This window comes from Oncorhynchus nerka, linkage group LG1, assembly GCF_034236695.1.
Source record: "Oncorhynchus nerka isolate Pitt River linkage group LG1, Oner_Uvic_2.0, whole genome shotgun sequence".
In the NCBI taxonomy this organism is placed as follows: Eukaryota; Metazoa; Chordata; class Actinopteri; order Salmoniformes; family Salmonidae; genus Oncorhynchus; species Oncorhynchus nerka.
Window position 1 is genome coordinate 10442613 of NC_088396.1, and position 19242 is coordinate 10461854.

Consider the following 19242-nt stretch of genomic DNA (forward strand, 5'->3'; position numbering starts at 1 on the left):
CTCTGACCCAACAACACATGGCATGCTTCTGTCCTTGTTCATTCAAAACTGGTTCGAAGTCGCCCTCAAGCGTTCTTCTCAAATTACTACATTTGATTTGTTATTTTTATTGCTTTAAATTATTTAACCTTATTTTATTTAGCCAAGTCAGATAAGAACACATTCTTATTTACAATGTTATGTATTGCTCATCATTGTTGTCGGCTGTTGTTTACTTATTTATTCGCTGTCTCATCACATTATTATACAAAAAAACAGAAACGTAGCTAATACACCAGTATTTATTGTTTCGAGTGGTCTTTTTAGTGGTATGGGGATCCAGTATTGCGTCGCTGATCGCATTGATTGACAGATTATCCCTGAAGTTGTTTTATTACGTAAAAGTTCATTCACATTATGACGTTGGCTGAGTTACCGTATAAAATGCGATAGCTTATCTCTTTGGTAATCACTTGGTAAAGTTTTACATGATGGGAACATAGGCTCCAGCCATGGACTTTAATTAACCATGGAGGATAATAAGGTAAGCCTATGAATTGCTAACAGAGAAGCCCTATGCAAGTGGTGCAGGAACCGCTGTACCATCTTTTAAAAAATGCTGCGGCAGGAACCACAGGGTATACAGGACATATCGATAGGGGTGCCGTAAGTAGTGGCAGCTGGGTGGCGGTGTGGGCTAACGTTAATGTGCCGCTAATATTATAATTTTTAATATTGTAAAAAAAAATTGTATGCATTATAATAACCTATGGGACTTGTTATACATAAAATATGATCCTTGCAAAGATAACAGCCGTAGGCGAGTTTTTACCTGAATTATAATAATAATAGGTGACTCCATAACGTTTCTAGCTCCAACAGTGCAGTAATATCTAACAAGTAATATCTAACAATACACACAATCTAAAGGAATGGAATTAATAATATATACATATTTGGATGAGCAATGTCAGAGAAGCATAGACTAAGATACAGTAGAATGGGAAGGATACAGTAAATACATATGAGATGAGTAATGCATAATATGTAATGAAACAGGCAGGGAGCAGGTCTCAAACCCTCAACCTTCTAGCCCGAACCAGCGTGCTATCGACTGTGCCCCAAAAGCATGCTCAAGTGGCAGAGTCGATATCTGCGCGTATAAATCCAGGGTCGTTACAATATGTAAATATGTAAACAACATGAATAGTGTTCTAGTGATTTCAAGTCTCTGTATATAGGGCAGCAGCCTCTAAGGCGCCAATGATGGCAATTTAACAGTCTGATGGCCATGAGATAGAAGCTGTTTTTCCGTCCCTCTTCTGGATGATAGCGGGGTGAACAGGCAGTGTGCTCGGGTGGTTGTTGCCCTTGATGATCTGTTTGGCTTTCCTGTGACATCGGGTGCTGTAGGTGTCCTGGAGTGCAGGTAGCTTGCCCCGGTGATGCGTTGGTTGGGCTGATTTACTAGGCTGTCCGCACCAACCTCTGTTGTGCCATGCAATGCTTTTACCATACCAAGCAGTGATGCAGCCAGTCAAGATGCTCCTAATTGTACAGCTGTAAAACTTTTTGAGGATTTGAGGACCCATGCCTAGGGCTGTGGCGGTCATGAAATTTTGTCAGCTGGTGATTGTCAAGCAAATAACTGCTGGTCTCACAGTAACTGACCGTTAATTAACACAAACACATTTAGTATCTCCTTGCTTCCACTCATAGCCTACAAACCACTGATGCAGACCTTTGGAACATCTACATATTAAAAAATCTAACAAATCCATGTAACATAGCCTACACCATCACAATAAATCCAGTCTAAAATGTAGTCTATTTCAGAAGAACAGAATAACATACTCTGACTTGTCCTTATGTTAGACCCTGATCTGGCTATGCCATATGGCTACACTAGTTAATTTAGCAGACAAGATTTGGTTAGAATTCCATGGCATTATTTTATATTATTTTATAGTATGAAGAATACAATTGAACATAGCTGAATAAAATTAAATGATTTCTCCAAACGATTTGAGTGAGTGCGCACATGTGGCTATTCTGTGTTTAGCAGTTAACAAAGAAATAGGTACTCCTATATGCTTAATTTAGAGTTATTTATGTAGTTGTGATACAAACGTTGGGCAATCCATTTTGATTTTAAATACATTCTAAGGCTGTATGATGTGACTGAAATGATGATTTGAAAAAAGTCACATGAAAAGCATGAGCTCTGCTTTATTTTTTTTGCTCAGGCTGCACACTATTATTCACAATTTGACAAGCACTTGATAATACCTCAAATCACCCAGCGACATCCCCTTTGTGTGACCATAATGCCCCCTAAAAAAATCCATGCTTTTTGCACCCAGTGTCCATTGTGTCCTTGAGCTGAATATAATAATTATAATTCCCTTCTCCACCCGAGCCACTGCCTGTTCACCCCGCTATCATCCAGAAGAGAGACGGAAAGCACCTCTCACTCACATGGCTCTCTCAGATAGCTCAATTCTCATTAGCCAATGCCCATCAAGTGATCGGGTCTTTCTCACAGGCTACAAGTGAAGACAGACACATTGGAGACTCAATTGTGTGCATCCTTATCCAATTCCAAGGCGCGTATTGAAGATATTGGAAGAACTGTCCACATTTACTTTTCATCAGCTAAAAAAATGAGTAGGCTTACTGAACAACAAAAGCACTAGCCTATGTCGATCTACTATCCCCATAGTACAAAAATGGACGTATTCTGTGTAAGATATAAATATTCCAAACATAGTCTGGGACAGCTGTGGGATGCGATAGATCCCAAAATGAATACAACCGTTAGCAAAAACGAATTTACCATGGCTAAGGGCTGTATCCAGGCACTTTGCGTTTCGGCTTGCTTCAGAACAGCCCTTAGCCGTGGTAAAATGGCCATATAGCACACCCCCTCGTGCCTTATTGCGTAATTATAAACCAGGCAGTTTGGGTCCTGGATGCTATTGGCTGAAACAGCATTTCAGCCATGTGTATATATGACAATATACCACGGGTATGATGCAAAAATACTTTTTACTGTTCTATTTATGTTGGTAACCAGTTTGTATTAGCAATATGGCACCTCAGTTTTTGTGGTATATGGCCAATATCCTAGGGCTAAGGGCTGTATCCAAGCAGTTTTGCCTAAGAACAACGCTTAGCCATAGTATATTGGCCATTATAAACTGGGTGGTTCGAGCCCCGAATGCTGATTGGCTGAAAGCTGTGGTATATCAGAGCGTATACCACGGATATGACAAAACATTTATTTTTACTCTTCTAATTAAGTTGGTAAGCAGTTTATAATAACTCTGCGTTTGTGTCGTGTATAAGAACAGCTCTTAGCTGTGGTATATTGGCCATATCCATGAGCATTTAAAGAATGGTCTAATTTGTTCCAATCAGAGTTTAAACAAAGATGATCCACATGATCCTCAAAGTTTGGAAGGTCAAGTCCAGAAAATGAAGAATGATATCCTGGGTTTAAACTATCCAGAAGATAGTGAAGTGAAGGATCCCCTACCTCAGATCGAGCTGAAGGCTGTGACAAGGAGAAAAGTTAAGGTGAGAGAATAGATTGAGGAGAGAAAGGGAAATCTAGGGTCTTACTTGTCCACACTCTAAACCTGTCCAATATGCCATACAACATGTTGTTGTGAGGTTGTCCTTACAACAAACTTCCATCTCTTAATATTCAATCACCAATCGTTTAATGTAGTTCTTCTCAAAGGCCTGTATAGCCACGGCAACATACAGTATGTCATTGACTGTATTGTCTTTTTAGACCAAGAGGAGGACCCGTGCCAACAGGTCCACAGTTGAACAGAGCACTGATACTGATGCAGCTGAGAGAGATTTTGTTGATAATCAGAATGATGAAGAGGTGAAGAAGGATCCCCTGCCTCAGATGGAGCAGGATGCTGTGAAGAGAAATAAAGTCAAGGTAAGGGAATAGATTGAGCAGACATGTGGATATTTGTGATATCTTTCATGTCTATAACCTGCCCCTACAGCATGTTGTTCTGAGGAAGGTAAATTGCCCATACAATACCCTTTCATCTCCTAATAGTAAATCTAGGGCTGACCCCATTTGGTTGACTGGTCGATAGTTTGTTCGATAGGCTGTTGGTTGACTGGGATTTCTTAAGTCGAGCAGTCGCAAAAGTTTTTTTTCTTCATGGTGCACATGGACACCTGTCTGATTCGCACCTGTCTCAGTTGACTAATCCATTGCTGAGGCCACAGGGATGGCACAGTCCATCACGCTAAGATGTGATACTGAAATTGTATATGGTTATATTATGTAAAAAATTATGGTGCAACACTGATAAATCAAATATGATTTTATAACGAATGCGCTTTTTCCCGCCACTGTCAGTGGTTCTGAAACATAATCTTCAGTGCGCCATAGAATTGGCGCCCTTCCCTATGTTGCTATGTGCATAATACAGTGGCAAAGTTAACCAGCATATTGGGATTGAGAACAATGCTGCATAGGCAGCAGCAGCAGCAGAGATGGGGAAACAGCCCTTTCCTTAGCCTAATTTTCTTAAGACAATTGAGGAGAGAGGAACACCCAACTTAATTAGGTCTATAATCAATAGCCTAATTGTTAAATGTGCCTAGCTTTGTAAATCATCCATATGTATATTACCAGTCACAAGGGTTTTTCTTTATTTTTACTATTTTTAACATTGTAGAAAAGTAGTGAAGACATCAGAACTATGAAATAACACATATGGAATCATGTAGGTATCAACAAAGTGTTAAACAAATCAAAATCAATTTTATATTTATATTTGAGATTCTTCAAAGCTGCCATCAAGGCAAAGGATGGCTACTTTGAAGAATCTCAAATATAAAATATATTTTGATTTGTTTAACACTTTTTTGGTACCTACATGATTCCATATGTGTTATTTCATAGTTTTGACGTCTTCACTACTAATCTAGAATGTAGAAAATAGTAAAAAAAAAAGAAAGACCCTTGAATGAGTAGGTGTGTCCAAACTTTTGACTGGTACTGTATACATATATACAGAAATGAGACAGATATAGCTTCTGTTGCCTGTTTGAATATTTGTTTAATAGCCTACTGATTCTGTGAGCACCAAGCCTCATGCACCGGCAAAATGTTGAATTACGCAATTTCACAGATTCGGCTGTTTTTAATCTTTGCTATGCTGTAATAAAGGCTTTACAATGTTTTGTTGTTAGAACAGACTGGTATTGCTTAGAATTTATTTAGTGTTGTTTACACTGTTCCAAATGGTCAGAAAAAACAATATTGTAATCTAACAGCAACTGTTTGGCACACATAATACTCACACAAAGCTTGCTCCCATACCCTCCTTTTTCTTGATCTCCAGTAGTTTCCACAACTAAATCAAATGTCTTCCACAGATCTGACTTCCCCTTTCCCTCCTAAGCAACCAGTAAACATTCGCCCGTTTGGCGTTTATTTTTCACATCCTCCGCATCCATTTTGCTGTCGATATTACTGTGTTCGGAGTTTGTTATAACCAATTTATTGATTTGATTATGATAGGCTATAGGTGAGGCCCTATTTGTCACATGCATGCAATGCTTACATGTTTCACATAAAGAGAGCAAGGCTGAGGAAATAGGTCATGTTTTTTGTAAACAAGTTAGGGATTTCGGTAACAGAAATTTTCAGTCAGAAACGAGGAAGAAACTAAATGGCTGAAATTATGTTGCATCTTCGGCATGGACAGCACAATAAACACTTGCTGTTATGTGGTGCCTTTTCACTGCAGTAGGGAGGAGAGTGAGAAAACGTGCGCCTGTCACACAGGCACTCGCTGTCATTTATTTTAATACAGTGTCATCATCGGGCTCTTTCTTTAGTCATTTGTGTGTCTTAATTATTTAATCAAACAGTGTGCTTAAAGCATCAGACAAGCTCAGTGCCTATGTAGGTGATTGTATTCAAACACATAGGGTGTGTCTGATATGGAAAAATACATTTTAACATTAGAACAGGATGACTCTCGGTCAACAATTATTTTTTTTGTCGGGGACAGCCCTACAATCAGTCTTACCCTTGCTCTACTCAAAGGGCTGTATTGGAATGGCTTCATACAGTATCTGCGTGTATATCATTGACTGTATTGTCTTTTTTAGACCAAGAGGACCAAGAGAAACAAAGCGGAGCAGATCACTGATACAGATGCAGGTCATAAATTGAACTCAAATTTCACTGAATGTAATCCTTTTGCATGTGAATGTGATTTTGTATGGACATCTATTGAGCAGAGGACTAATAGCAGAGTGCACATAGTATCCTTTCTTGGGTACTTAACTTCACAAAGTACACAAAGTTGGCTAATACATACTTGCCTCACAAGGTTACATGTTTTCTGACTTCTTTACCTTGGTGAATGCTGCTTTGGAAACAGGTCCCTCTACATCTGTGGAATTCTCTGGGATGGCAGTTCAGGGGACATCTCACCAGGGACAATCTAATGGAAAGATCCTAAGTGATTGTGTCTCCAGGGCCTGTCAGACCAGGGCTCTTGACCTCCCGCCAATCAATCCGGATGCTTTCAACCCGATTATCATCCGGTTTCTGGAAAAACTTACTGAGGAGTATGTCCAAACTTCTATTGTAGTATTTGAATGGAATGTCATCTGGAGGATTTTATAAATTGTATGTGTGTTGGTGTGCTTTTTGGTGCTAAAAACATCTAATTATCTCCTATAGGCAATGGAGGCAGTTAAGCATTGGCAGGATGGACCCTGTAAGTCGCTTAACCTTGACAATTATTCATAGATATATTAATAGATGTTTCAAGAAAATTAGATACAAGCCTTTTATCTATCTACAGTATCATCCACATTATCACAAACAGTTACATTCAAAGAGCGTTTTAGTAGCCTACTGCTTTTCATGCTTTCCAATGTATGCCACTTCCATGATTCTCATGAACATATGTGAGATTGTTGGTATCTCTTCGAGGAGCTTTGTTTCAGAGCCCGGCTATGAGTTATCTACCTACACTATTTCGGTCCTACAGGTGATGAGGGCATTGCTTGCAGAGATGTGCCTGGAGATTGTGCGGTTTGTATCTGAGGCCATCCTGGAGGTCATCATCCCTGCAATTTTCCGTTTTGTACGGATATACAGCCATGTGTCTCCAGTATCCGTCAAGTCTCTGACAGAATCAGAGAGATCTTCTAGCACAAACCTGAAGGTTCGCAAGAGAGGCAGCAGCAAATCCTCAAGGTCTTGCACGGCCAAATCAAGCTCCTCTCGTAATGGGTATGTTCAGTCATTCCTAACCCATTTTGTGAAAATGTGTTTTGTTATCTGTACAACTCTTAATGACCAGTTTAACTGATTATTGAATTATGCATTAATGTGACTACAGTGTCTACAATTGAATATGAAATGCTGTATTGTTTGCTTTGTATTCTCAAAGGTCTCAGACAGTGTTGCCAAATACTCAGGGAGATGGTGAGTCTATATCATCTGAGCCACTCAGTGACTTTTTTGGGATCACTGAGGACAGTCTCCTCACTAGTGTCCAGGATTCCTTCAAAGAGTCGCTGAACAATGTCCTCTGTATCCAAAGAGAGGGCCAGGTAGACACTCAAAGTCTATCCCGGGTTATTGTTGGAGAAGTGTCAAAGAAGGTCAATTCCATAATCTCTGTGGCCATCCAAACTCCCATCTCTGGGCGAATATCCCCTGTCATTTTTGCCAGTGGTGGTGTCTCCAGCACCAAGGTGGTTGAGGAGATGGTGTCTGGCGTTTCCAACATACTTCAGATGTACATTAATGGGAAGAGTGTTGAGCAGAGTGTTGTTCTCAGAGAGGATGGTGTTGAGGTGGATATGACACATTTAACAGGACAGGTCATGACAGCCCTCAGTGGCACTGTTTTAAACTTCAGCAATAAGGAGGAAAATGATCCCAACAAGAGGGAACTGCTTTGTGTTGTTGCTGACCATATGAAGATGTTTGAATCTTGTAAAAGTTCTGAGGAGATGCTAAAACAAGGAGAGAGCAACCTCAATATCAAAGGTGCCAAATCTAGTCTTCGTCTGTCAACACAAAGTATGGACAGACTATTCACTGAGGAGTTTCAGACCAAGGCCACTGAATCGATCCGGGAGATCGTTAAAAGATTCAGGGGTTGTACATCATGTTGTTCTGGCACTACATCATCTAGTCCAACTCCTAGGATAGGTGAGATTGGAGACCTTATGATCGACCCTGAGGCCTCTGAGTTGGTAAGTACCTTTGTTTCAGACATGGACAATCTTACCCAGTCTATCAGGTCATCCTGCTCTCCTGCACAGAGTGAGCAGATCCTTCTTGAAAACCATCAGAGTAATATCTGGTCTTACACTGTTGGTTGTTACTACGACATGAAAAATACGCTGAAGAGGCTTCTTACCTGTCCAGAAAAAGGGGATCTCTCAAGTACATTTGTGGAGAGCACAAGAGATTCTTTCACAATGGTTCCAACTTTGTGCCTGGACGTCGGTCATTTCAGTAATGGTGAGGCTGACACATCGGACTCCTTTTCTTGTAAACCACTTTTAATAACCCCCTCATCCATGAATGAACAAAAAGGACAAAGTGAGACCCCAAAACCTTTCTTGGCTCTCAAAAAGTATTTGCAAGACCAAGTCCTCCTTGACACCACAAAAGAGATTGCCAGCCAGGTTCTAGTCTTGTATAAGACTGAGGTGATGGAGAAGTTCTCATCTTCTGTTGGAGAGTGTGATTCTGAAGAGTCTCTGGAGGCCAATCTATTTGTGGATGGCATCATGTCTGACTTGAATGATTTCACCAGTTCTTGTTCCGCCTCACCATCTGAGTTGTTAGACAGTGAACAATGTCTCTCCGATCTCACTTTTCCACTTGGTCTGCAGGACAGCACCACCAACAGTGAATCTACCCAGAGTCTTCCAGTTATAAATATGACGAAACTCTCCAGTTTGTCTTTCCAGACAAAGGCTAGAAAGGCAGTGAGTGAAGCTCTGAGATCTGTCAACCCCTTTACAACCAGCTTACTGGGAGACTCTGAAGCATCTAAATTACAGGACACTTTTGTAACAGATGTGGAGACTATTGTTCAGTCCATGCAGGCACATGAATCTGAAATTCGAAGAATTTCAAAAGTGAGTACCCTTTCTGCTGCTCGTATTATATATCATAGATTTCGAGAAATGCTGAGGCGGTTTTTCACTCCCTGCCAAGACTCTGTGAAGGTCATCGATGGTGTTACACCAATACATGACGAGACTCTCAAACAGGCTCCCAGTGAAAGTTTAGATTCTCAGTTGACTTGTAATAGTGATTCTCTTGAAATCCAAGCGGACCTTCAAACCTGTACCAATGAGGTCATTAGTCAGATCCTCACTGTGTATCACTCTGAGGAATCCATGAAGGAATGCCTCTCTAGCCTAAAAGGAGATACAGAAGACCTGTCCAAGGTTTTGGATGCCGTTGTTTCTCAGATTGACGTCCTTGCCGCCTCCAAATCATATTTATCTGTTGATGACTATGCTGTTAATACACAGGACAATATGCATGGTGAGATCAACAATGATGAAGAGGAAGCATCCGCTAGAAGTCTTAAATCCACAGCCTTTGACAAACTATGTACTGAGGAGTTTCAAACTAAAGCCTCACATATGGCTGGTGGGATCCTTCGATCAGGGTTGATTGGCATTGTAAATACCAGCCTTAATGGTAGAAGTGCAGACATTTGTGCAGAGTCCAGTAATGATGGTGATGATAGAGATGTCAAAATCCTTCAGAAGAGTGGAACTCCATCTTTATTCACCTCTTCTCTGCACACCATTTCTGCAGCATCCAACATCGTCATAAGCATCACTAAAGACCTTAATAGCTTCACCCAGATGACTAAAATGTCTGATGCTTCAGTGTCTGGCCAGTTAGAGAGATCCCTGTCAGCTTCAACCCTTCCTGGCAGTGTTCACAACGGGGCCAATGTGAAAGGAAATATAATTTGGCCAGGCACTGTTAACCTGTTCAACAATGTGTTCACCAAGGTCAAGGACTTTTTTGCCCAGCAACAACCGGTCCTCCTAGACAGTGTGGTTGAGGCCCCCAAACATGCCGAATCCATATGCAGAACAGCTACTTCTACACAAATGACTGACAGTGAACATGAGGGCAGCCAGACCAGCATGGTAAATTATTCCAAAGCCTTAATTAGTCAGACTCTGATGACAATCCAGAGGAGAGTGTCTATGTCAGAGAGGATGAGCACCTCAGAGAAAGGTTTCTTGACTCGTTCCATAGTGGGCTCCATGTTGGAGGATGTTGACATGGTGAGAACTGATGGACACGAGATACACCGGCCATCCTCCTCAAAGTCCTCCCTGTCCATCACCTCTGCCATGACCAGAGGGTCCCAGAGTGATTTTACAAATTCTCTTCCAGGCACTCCAGTCTCCAATGAGTGGCCTGTTGAAAGCTATTGTCCTATCATTAGGAGTTCGGTCATTGATATGAGTGACTCCTCAACTCATTCACAAGGGTCAACAAATTACACAAGGCAAACCATCTCTGCCATAGTTGACACTGTTATGGAGGTAATTCCAAGAGAAGTTACGGAACACATAGCCACTGCAGATGATGTCACTTCTTTTACAAGAAGACTTGCGAGACTCAGCCCCAGGGACGGTCTTCAGAACTTCTCACATGAGCTCACTGACAAAGTTTATGAGCTCATAAAAAGTCACAACACCCCCCAGGCTCTTTTTGTGCCAGCTGGCAAGAGCGTGTCTGACTCTATTCTTTTGAAGCTGAAGACAGAATTGAATGCTTCTGAAGAATCCAGGGAGTTTCCATCTGACCTTGTATACTCCTTTGCTAAGGAGTCAATAAAACGTCTGCTACAGCAGATTATCTTCTGGCTTCCTCCACCATCACAAGGATCCGGTTTCTGCCAAACTATCATCTCTGATGGTTCTCTGCAGGACACAAGTCGGCTTGTCCCGAGCTCTTCTGCCATCTCCATTAGTTCCTCACAGGTTTACTGTGACACAAAGAGCCTTTTCACCAATATAATGGTCAATCAGGTCATGGATACCTGTTCTGTGGCCTCAAATTCATCAGTAAAATTATCAGAGTTGATGAACATAATCAATGGGTTGTCCCCAACTGATGCTGGAACACTTGACTCTGACAGACCGGCTCTCATGACCACTAGCCGTCAGTCTAGTGCCAAATCATTGCCTAGACCCTCTCTGTCTGGCAGCAGCACACACAACGGTGGAACTGTGGATATTCAAGTTTTAGGAGAGGTGGAATCCAAAGATCTGGAGATGTCTAGTGTCTCTGTGCATCCATCAACTCCATCAGCCATGGACTCCGATACACATGCATCATTTGACTCCCCTAGCAATGACTACACCTCTTTGGTACTTTTACTGATTATTAGATTGCTGTCAATGATCACCCCTATCACATTACTGGAATCCTCTGACATTGGTGAAACATCAAGAGTTCTCACAAAGAGGATTCTGTCTGAGTTCTGTGGCACCTCAGGCCTTGAACCAACTCAAGCCTACCCCCAGAATCTGAAAATCAAAAAGATTTTCAAGGCTGTCTACAAGGGGCTTCTTCAAGAATTTGGGTCAGAGAAGATGCTCCAGGTTGCAATGAAGTCAACAGATTATGCATTTGATGATGCCCTGGTCAAATCATTAACTAGGGAACTGCTAACTAAATGCAATGAGGCTAGCTCTTCACCTCACTCCATGACCCAGTTGTCATCACGCAATGCACTTGGCAGTGACGAGGTAGGTAATTCTGGGCTTCCAACAACTGGTACAAAGGAAAAGAAGAGAGGAAGATTCAGCGCTCTCTGTGGACTCAAACCAAAGGTACATATGTCATCAAAATACATAAAAATAAATATATTCATTACGTACAGTATGATGGTAAACACTGATACCTTTTGTGTGCAATTTCTCCTACTGTACAAATGACTGTTTGTTTTCCAGTGTACACAGAAGGTCAACAAGAGAAACCACTGCACTCCAACACCTTCCCAGAACCAGACCCCTGCTATCAGTGAAACAGGTAAGTCAATACACTCAAATGTGTACTGAACAAAAATATAAACACAACATGCAACAATTTCAAAGATTTTATTGAGTTACAGTTCATATAAGGAAATCAGTCAATTGAAATACGTTCATTAGGCCCTTATCTATGGATTTCACATGACTGGGAATACAGATATGCATCTGTTCGTCACAGATACCTAGGGGCGTGGATCAGAAAACCAGTCAGTATCTGATCACCAGCGTGACACTTCTCCTTCGCATAGAGTTGATCAGGATGTTGATTGTGGCCCATGGAATGTCCCTACTCCTCTTCAATAGCTGTGCGAAGTTGTTGAATATAGGTGGGAACTGGAACACGCTGTTGTTCACGTCAATCCAGAGCATCACAAACATGCTAAATGGGTGACATGTCTGGTGATTATGCAGGCCTTTCGACATGGGGCCATGCATTATCATGCTGAAACATGAGGTGATGGCGGCGGATGAATGGCACGACAATGGGCCTAAGGATCTCGTGACGGTATCTCTGTGCATTCAAATTGCCATTGATAAAATGCAATTGTGTTCGTTGTCCGTAGCTTATGCCTGCCCACACCATAACCCTTACAGCCAACACAACGCTGTGGTTGTGAGGCCGGTTGGACATACTGCCAAATTCTCTAAAACAACATTGAAGGCGGCTTATGGTAAAGAAATAAACATTAAATTCTCTGGCCACAGGTCTGGTGGACATTCCTGCAGTCAGCATGCCAAATGCACGCTCCCTCAAAACTAGTCAACCAGCGTTTTTCCTTGCTCCTATTTTTCTCAGTTTCTGAGACATCTGTGGCATTGTGTTGTGTGACAAAACTGCACATTTTAGCGTGGCATTTAATTGTCTCCCGCACGAGTTGCACCTTTGTAATGATCATGCTTTTTAACCCACAAGAGTCTAAGCTCTGTCTAGGCCGAGGGGTTTGTATCGGCCTTACTGCTATTAGCCCATACAAACGCATTGAATTAACAGATTCACTACATGGAACTGAAGTGTCTGTCCTAAATCTGAGAGATATAAGAAAGTTGATGAATATATATATATATATATATATATATATAGACTGTTTAGTGCCAAAAAGAAGGGGATAAAAACATGCAAATAAAAATATATATATATAGACTGTTTAGTGCCAAAAAGAAGGGGATAAAAACATGCAAATAAATAAATATATATATATATATGTGTGTATCTATATTTTTTGCATGTTTTTATCCCCTTCTTTTTGGCACTAAACAGTCTAAGCCCTGGGGGGGCCTATGTAACACTTCTGCGTTAAATAGGCGGATTGAGACTGCTAGGCTACCTGCCGCCCTACATTTGTAAATTATGTAGAATATTACAATTTAAATAATAATAATGCAATACTAATTATTCACACTAACTAGGGTCAGTTAAAGAAAATGTTATGTTTACATTTTTTTTCTTCCAGCAATAGTCAATGATCAAGAATCCTGCCTTCCAGAGAGTGTATGCTCCACCAAGAAGAAACCAAAGAAGCGTTCGCTCATTTCTAGGATGTTTTCAGCTATAGGCAAAGCCTTGTCCAGTCCCTTTACTTCCTGCTATAAAAGGAAGAGCACCTAATCTATATTTCAAAATATATATTTGAAATAAACATAATTGCATTAATTCTGCATGTTGAGTGTTTTTCATTATATATTATTGGATGATATAAAGTGTAGTATTAGTAATAGTAGAAGTTGTATAGTTGACTATATTACTTTTAAGATACATTTAAAAAAAAATAAGAATAGTGTTCAGTTGAAGTCTGATGTTTACAAACACCTTAGCCAAATACATTTAAACTCAGTTTTTCACAATTCCTGCCATTTAATCCTTGTAAAAATTCTGTGTCTTAGGTCAGTTAGGATCACCACTTTATTTTAAGAATGTGAAATGTCAGAATAATAGTAGAGAGAATGATTTATTTCAGCTTTTATTTCTTTCATCACGTTCCCAGTGGGTCAGAATTTACATACACTCAATTAGTATTTGGTAGCATTGCCTTTAAATTGTTTAACTGGGGTCAAACGTTTCGAGTGGCCTTCCACAAGCTTCCCACAATAAGTTGACTGAATTTTGGCCCATTCCTCCTGACAGAGCTGGTGTAACTGAGTCAGGTTTGTAGGCCTCCTTGCTCGCACACACTTTTCAGTTCTGCCCACACATTTTCTATAGGATTGAGGTCAGGGCTTTGTGATGGCCACTCCAATACCTTGACTTTGTTGTCCTTAAGTCATTTTGCCACAACTTTGGAAGTATGCTTGGGGTTATTGTCCATTTGGAATACCCACTTGCGACCAAGCTTTTAACTTGAGCTGATGTCTTGAGCTGTTGCTTCAATATATATACACTGCTAAAACAACACAATGTAACTCCAAGTCAATCACACTTCTGTGAAATCAAACTGTGCACTTAGGAAGCAACACCGATTGACAATAAATTTCACATGCTGTTGTGTAAATGGAAAAGACAACAGGTGAAAATGATAGGCAATTAGCAAGACACCCCCAATAAAGGAGTGGTTCTGCAGGTGGTGACCACAGACCACTTCTCAGTTCCTATGCTTCCTGGCTGATGTTTTGGTCACTTTTGAATTGGCAAGATTGGCAAATTCGCCACTGGCGCCCTGTGCTCTTCACAGATGAAAGCAGGTTCGCACTGAGCACATGTGACAGAGTCTGGAGACGCCGTGGAGAACGTTGTGCTGCCTGCAACATCCTCCAGCATGACCGGTTTGGCGGTGGGTCAGTCATGGTGTGGGGTGGCATTTCTTTGGGGGGCCGCACAGCCCTCCATGTGCTCGCCAGAGGTAGCCTGACTGCCATTAGGTACCGAGATGAGATCCTCAGACCCCTTGTGAGACCATATGCTGGTGCGGTTGGCCCTGGGTTCCTCCTAATGCAAGACAATGCTAGACCTCATGTGGCTGGAGTGTATCAGCAATTCCTGCAAGAGGAAGGCATTGATGCTATGGACTGTCCCGCCCGTTCCCCAGACCTGAATCCAATTGAGCACATCTGGGACATCATGTCTCGTTCCATCCACCAACGCCACGTTGCACCACAGACTGTCCAGGAGTTGGCAGATGCTTTAGTCCAGGTCTGGGAGGAGAACCCTCAGGAGACCATCCGCCACCTCATCAGGAGCATGCCCAGGCATTGTAGGGAGGTCATACAGGCACGTGGAGGCCACACACACTATCGAGCCTCATTTTGACTTGTTTTAAGGACATTACATCAAAGTTGATCAGCCTGTAGTTTGGTTTTCCACTTTAATTTTGAGTGTGACTCCAAATCCAGACCTCCTTGGGTTGATACATTTGATTTCCATTGATCATTTTTGTGTGATTTTGTTGTCAGCACATTCAACTATGTAAAGAAAAAAGTAGTAATTAAGAATATTTCATTCATTCAGATCTAGGATGTGTTATTTTAGTGCTCCCTTTATTTTTTTGAGCAGTGTATATTCAATCGATCACTGCCCGCACCTGCTCGCCCGTCCAGCATCACTCCTCTGGACGGCTCTGACAACTACAAATACCTGGGTGTCTGGTTAGACTGTAAACTCTCCTTCCAGACTCACATTAAGCATCTCCAATCCAAAATTAAATCTAGATCGGCTTCCTATATCGCAACAAAGCAGCCTTCACTCATGCTGCCAAACATACCCTCGTAAAACTGACCATCCTACCGATCCTCGACTTCGGTGATGTCATCTATAAAATAGCCTCCAACACTCTACTCAACAAACTGGATGCATTCTATCACAGTGCCATCCGTTTTGTCACCAAAGCCCCATACACTACCCACCATTGCGACCTGTAAGCTCTCGTTGGCTGGCCCTCGCTTCATACTCGTCGCCAAACCCACTGGCTACAGGTTATCTACAAGTCTCTGCTAGGTAAAGCCCCGCCTTATCTCAGCTCACTGGTCACCATAGCAGCACCCACTCGTAGCACGCGCCCCAGCAGGTATATCTCACTGGTCACCCCCAAAGCCAATTCCTCCTTTGGTCGTCTTTCCTTCCAGTTCTCTGCTGCCCATGACTGGAATGAATTGCAAAAATCTCTGAAGCTGGAGACTCATATCTCCCTGACTATCTTTAAGCACCAGCTGTCAGAGCAGCATACAGATCACTGCACCTGTACATAGCCCATCTGTAAACAGCCCATCTACCTACCTTATCCCCATACTGGTATTTATTTATTTATTTTGCTCCTTTGCACCCCAGTATCTCTACCTGCATATTCATCTTCTGCTGATCTACCTTTCCAGTGTTTAATTGCTATATTGTAATTACTTCGCCACCATGGCCTATTTATTTCCTTAACTCACCTCATTTGCACTCACTGTATATAGACTTTTTGTTTTCTTTTGTTCTACTGTATTATTGACTGTATGTTTTGTTTATTCCATGTGTAACTCTTTGTTGTTGTATGTGTCGAATTGCTACGCTTTATCTTGGCCAGGTCGCAGTTGCAAATGAGAACTAGCCTACCTGGTTAAATAAAGGTGAAATAAATCAAATTAAAATGAAACATATCCACATAATTTTCTCATTTCCTCATGATGCCATCTATTTTGTGAAGTGAACCAGTCCCTCCTGCAGCAAAGCATCCCCACAACATGATGCTGCCACCCCCGTGCTTCACAGAGGATATTTCTCCAAAAAGTATGATCTTTGTCACCATGTGCAGTTGCAAACCGTAGTCTGTCTTTTTTATGGCGGTTTTGGAGCAGTGGCTTCTTCCTTGCTGAGCGGCCTTTCAGGTTATGTCGATATAGGACTCGTTTAACTGTGGATATAGATACTTTTGTACCTGTTTCCTCCAGCATCTTCACAAGGTCCTTTGCTGTTGTTCTGGGATTGATTTTCACTTTTTGCACCAAAGTACGTTCATCTCTAGGAGACAGAACGTGTCTCCTTCCTGAGCAGTATGACGGCTGCGTGGTCCAATGGTGTTTATACTTGTGTACTATTGTTTGTACAAATGAACGTGGTACCTTCAGGCATTTAGAAATTGCTCCCAAGGATGAACCAGTCTTGTGGAGTTCTACAAAAAAAATCCTGGCCTGGCTGTCCTGGCTGATTTCCCCATGATGTCAAGCAAAGAGGCACTGAGTTTGAAGGTAGGCCTTGAAATACATCCACAGGTACACCTCCAATTGACTCAAATTATGTCAATTAGCCTATATCAGAAGCTTCTAATGCCATGACATTTTCTGGAATTTTCCAAGCTGTTTAAAGGCACAGTCAACTTAGTGTATGTAAACTTCTGACCCACTGGAATTGTGATACAGTGAATTAATCTGTCTGTAAACAATTGTTGGGAAAATTAGAAAAAAGAGATGTGGAGAATGAGGTTGGAGTTGGCTGTGTAGAACAGGGTAAACAGGTCCTGAGGGGAATCCAAGGTAGTGGTGGTGAGTAAAGACAGAGCAAGGTAGTTGGGTGGTGAGATGTGGAACAGGAGACAGGAGACAGAGACAGAGCGATAACTGCAATGAGAAGATACATGGTGTCAGGCAGGGAAACTGTTATGCAGGTGAGTGAGGACCCAAAAGCGCTTTAACAGAAACAGAGTCTTTTAATGTCAAAACACAGGGAAGACATAGATCCTCTTCAGATGTATCGATATACAACATAGACAACCCGCAGAGAGGGCGACAAACAAATTATAAAGTCCTCTGATCTTAACAGGAGAGTCCCCTTCTAGCAGCAGAGGAGAATAGCAGGGTTAGCGCCGACAGACTGCTGGTCTCTCCGGGTAGGCGCGGGTAGTAGAGGACAGAGGTACCTGATCACACGTAGCATCTGATGAAGAGGCAGATTACGACAGGACAGGACAAGGGTGAAGCAAACGAGAATCTGACAAAGACAGAAGCCGAAACAGAGAGAGAAATAGAGACCTAATCAGAGGGAAAAAAGGAAACAGGTGGGAGAGAGTAAACGAGGTAGTTAGAGGAGATGAGGAACAGCTGGGGGAAGGAAAGGGAGAGAAGGTAACCTAATACAACCAGCAGGGGGAAACGAAGAGAAGAGAAAGAACAGGAACAAGACATAACATGACAATACATGACAGTACCCCCCCACTCACCGAGCGCCTCCTGGCGCACTCGAGGAGGAAACCTGGCGGCAACGGAGGAAATCATCGATAAGCGAACGGTCCAGCACGTCCCGAGATGGAACCCAACTCCTTTCCTCAGGACCGTACCCCTCCCAATCCACTAGGTACTGATGACCATGGCCCCGAGGACGCATGTCCAAAATCTTACGGACCCTGTAGATAGGTGCGCCCTCGACAAGGATGGGGGGGGGGGGGAGACGAACGGGGGTGCGAAGAAAGGGCTTAACACAGGAGACATGGAAGACCGGGTGGACGCGACGAAGATGTCGCGGAAGAAGAAGTCGCACTGCGACAGGATTAATGACCTGAGAAATACGGAACGGACCAATGAACCGCGGGGTCAACTTGCGAGAAGCTGTCTTAAGGGGAAGGTTTTGAGTGGAAAGCCATACTCTCTGACCGCGACAATATCTAGGACTCTTAGTCCTACGCTTATTAGCGGCTCTCACAGTCTGCGCCCTATAACGGCAAAGTGCAGACCTGACCCTCTTCCAGGTGCGCTCACAACGTTGGACAAAAGCCTGAGCGGAGGGGACGCTGGACTCGGCGAGCTGAGACGGGAACAGAGGAGGCTGGTAACCGAGGCTACTCTGAAAAGGAGATAGCCCGGTCGCAGACGAAGGAAGCGAGTTGTGAGCATATTCTGCCCAGGGAGCTGTTCTGCCCAAGACGCAGGGTTTCGAAAGAAAGACTGCGTAAGATGCGACTAATAGTCTGATTGGCCCGTTCTGCTTGACCGTTAGACTGGGGGTGAAAGCCGGAAGAGAGACTGACGGAAGCCCCAATCAAACGGCAAAACTCCCTCCAAAATTGAGACGTGAATTGCGGACCCCTGTCCGAAACGACGTCTGACGGAAGGCCATGAATTCTGAAAACATTCTCAATGATGATTTGTGCCGTCTCTTTAGCAGAAGGAAGCTTAGCGAGGGGAATAAAATGAGCCGCCTTAGAGAACCTATCGACTACCGTTAGAATAACAGTCTTCCCGCTGACGAAGGCAGTC

At 42.5% G+C, this 19242-nt stretch overlaps 1 protein-coding gene across 1 annotated transcript; it reads left to right on the plus strand.

The window, feature by feature from the left end:
• Positions 1-8301: 8301 nt before the first annotated feature.
• On the plus strand, positions 8302-13738 carry LOC135572171 (uncharacterized). The gene is made up of 2 exons (XM_065019395.1): positions 8302-12085; positions 13539-13738. The coding sequence occupies exon 1, from the start codon at positions 8389-8391 to the stop codon at positions 11989-11991; it is 3603 nt and encodes a 1200-aa protein (XP_064875467.1). The 5' UTR covers positions 8302-8388; the 3' UTR covers positions 11992-12085; positions 13539-13738.
• The last annotated feature ends 5504 nt before the right edge of the window (positions 13739-19242 follow it).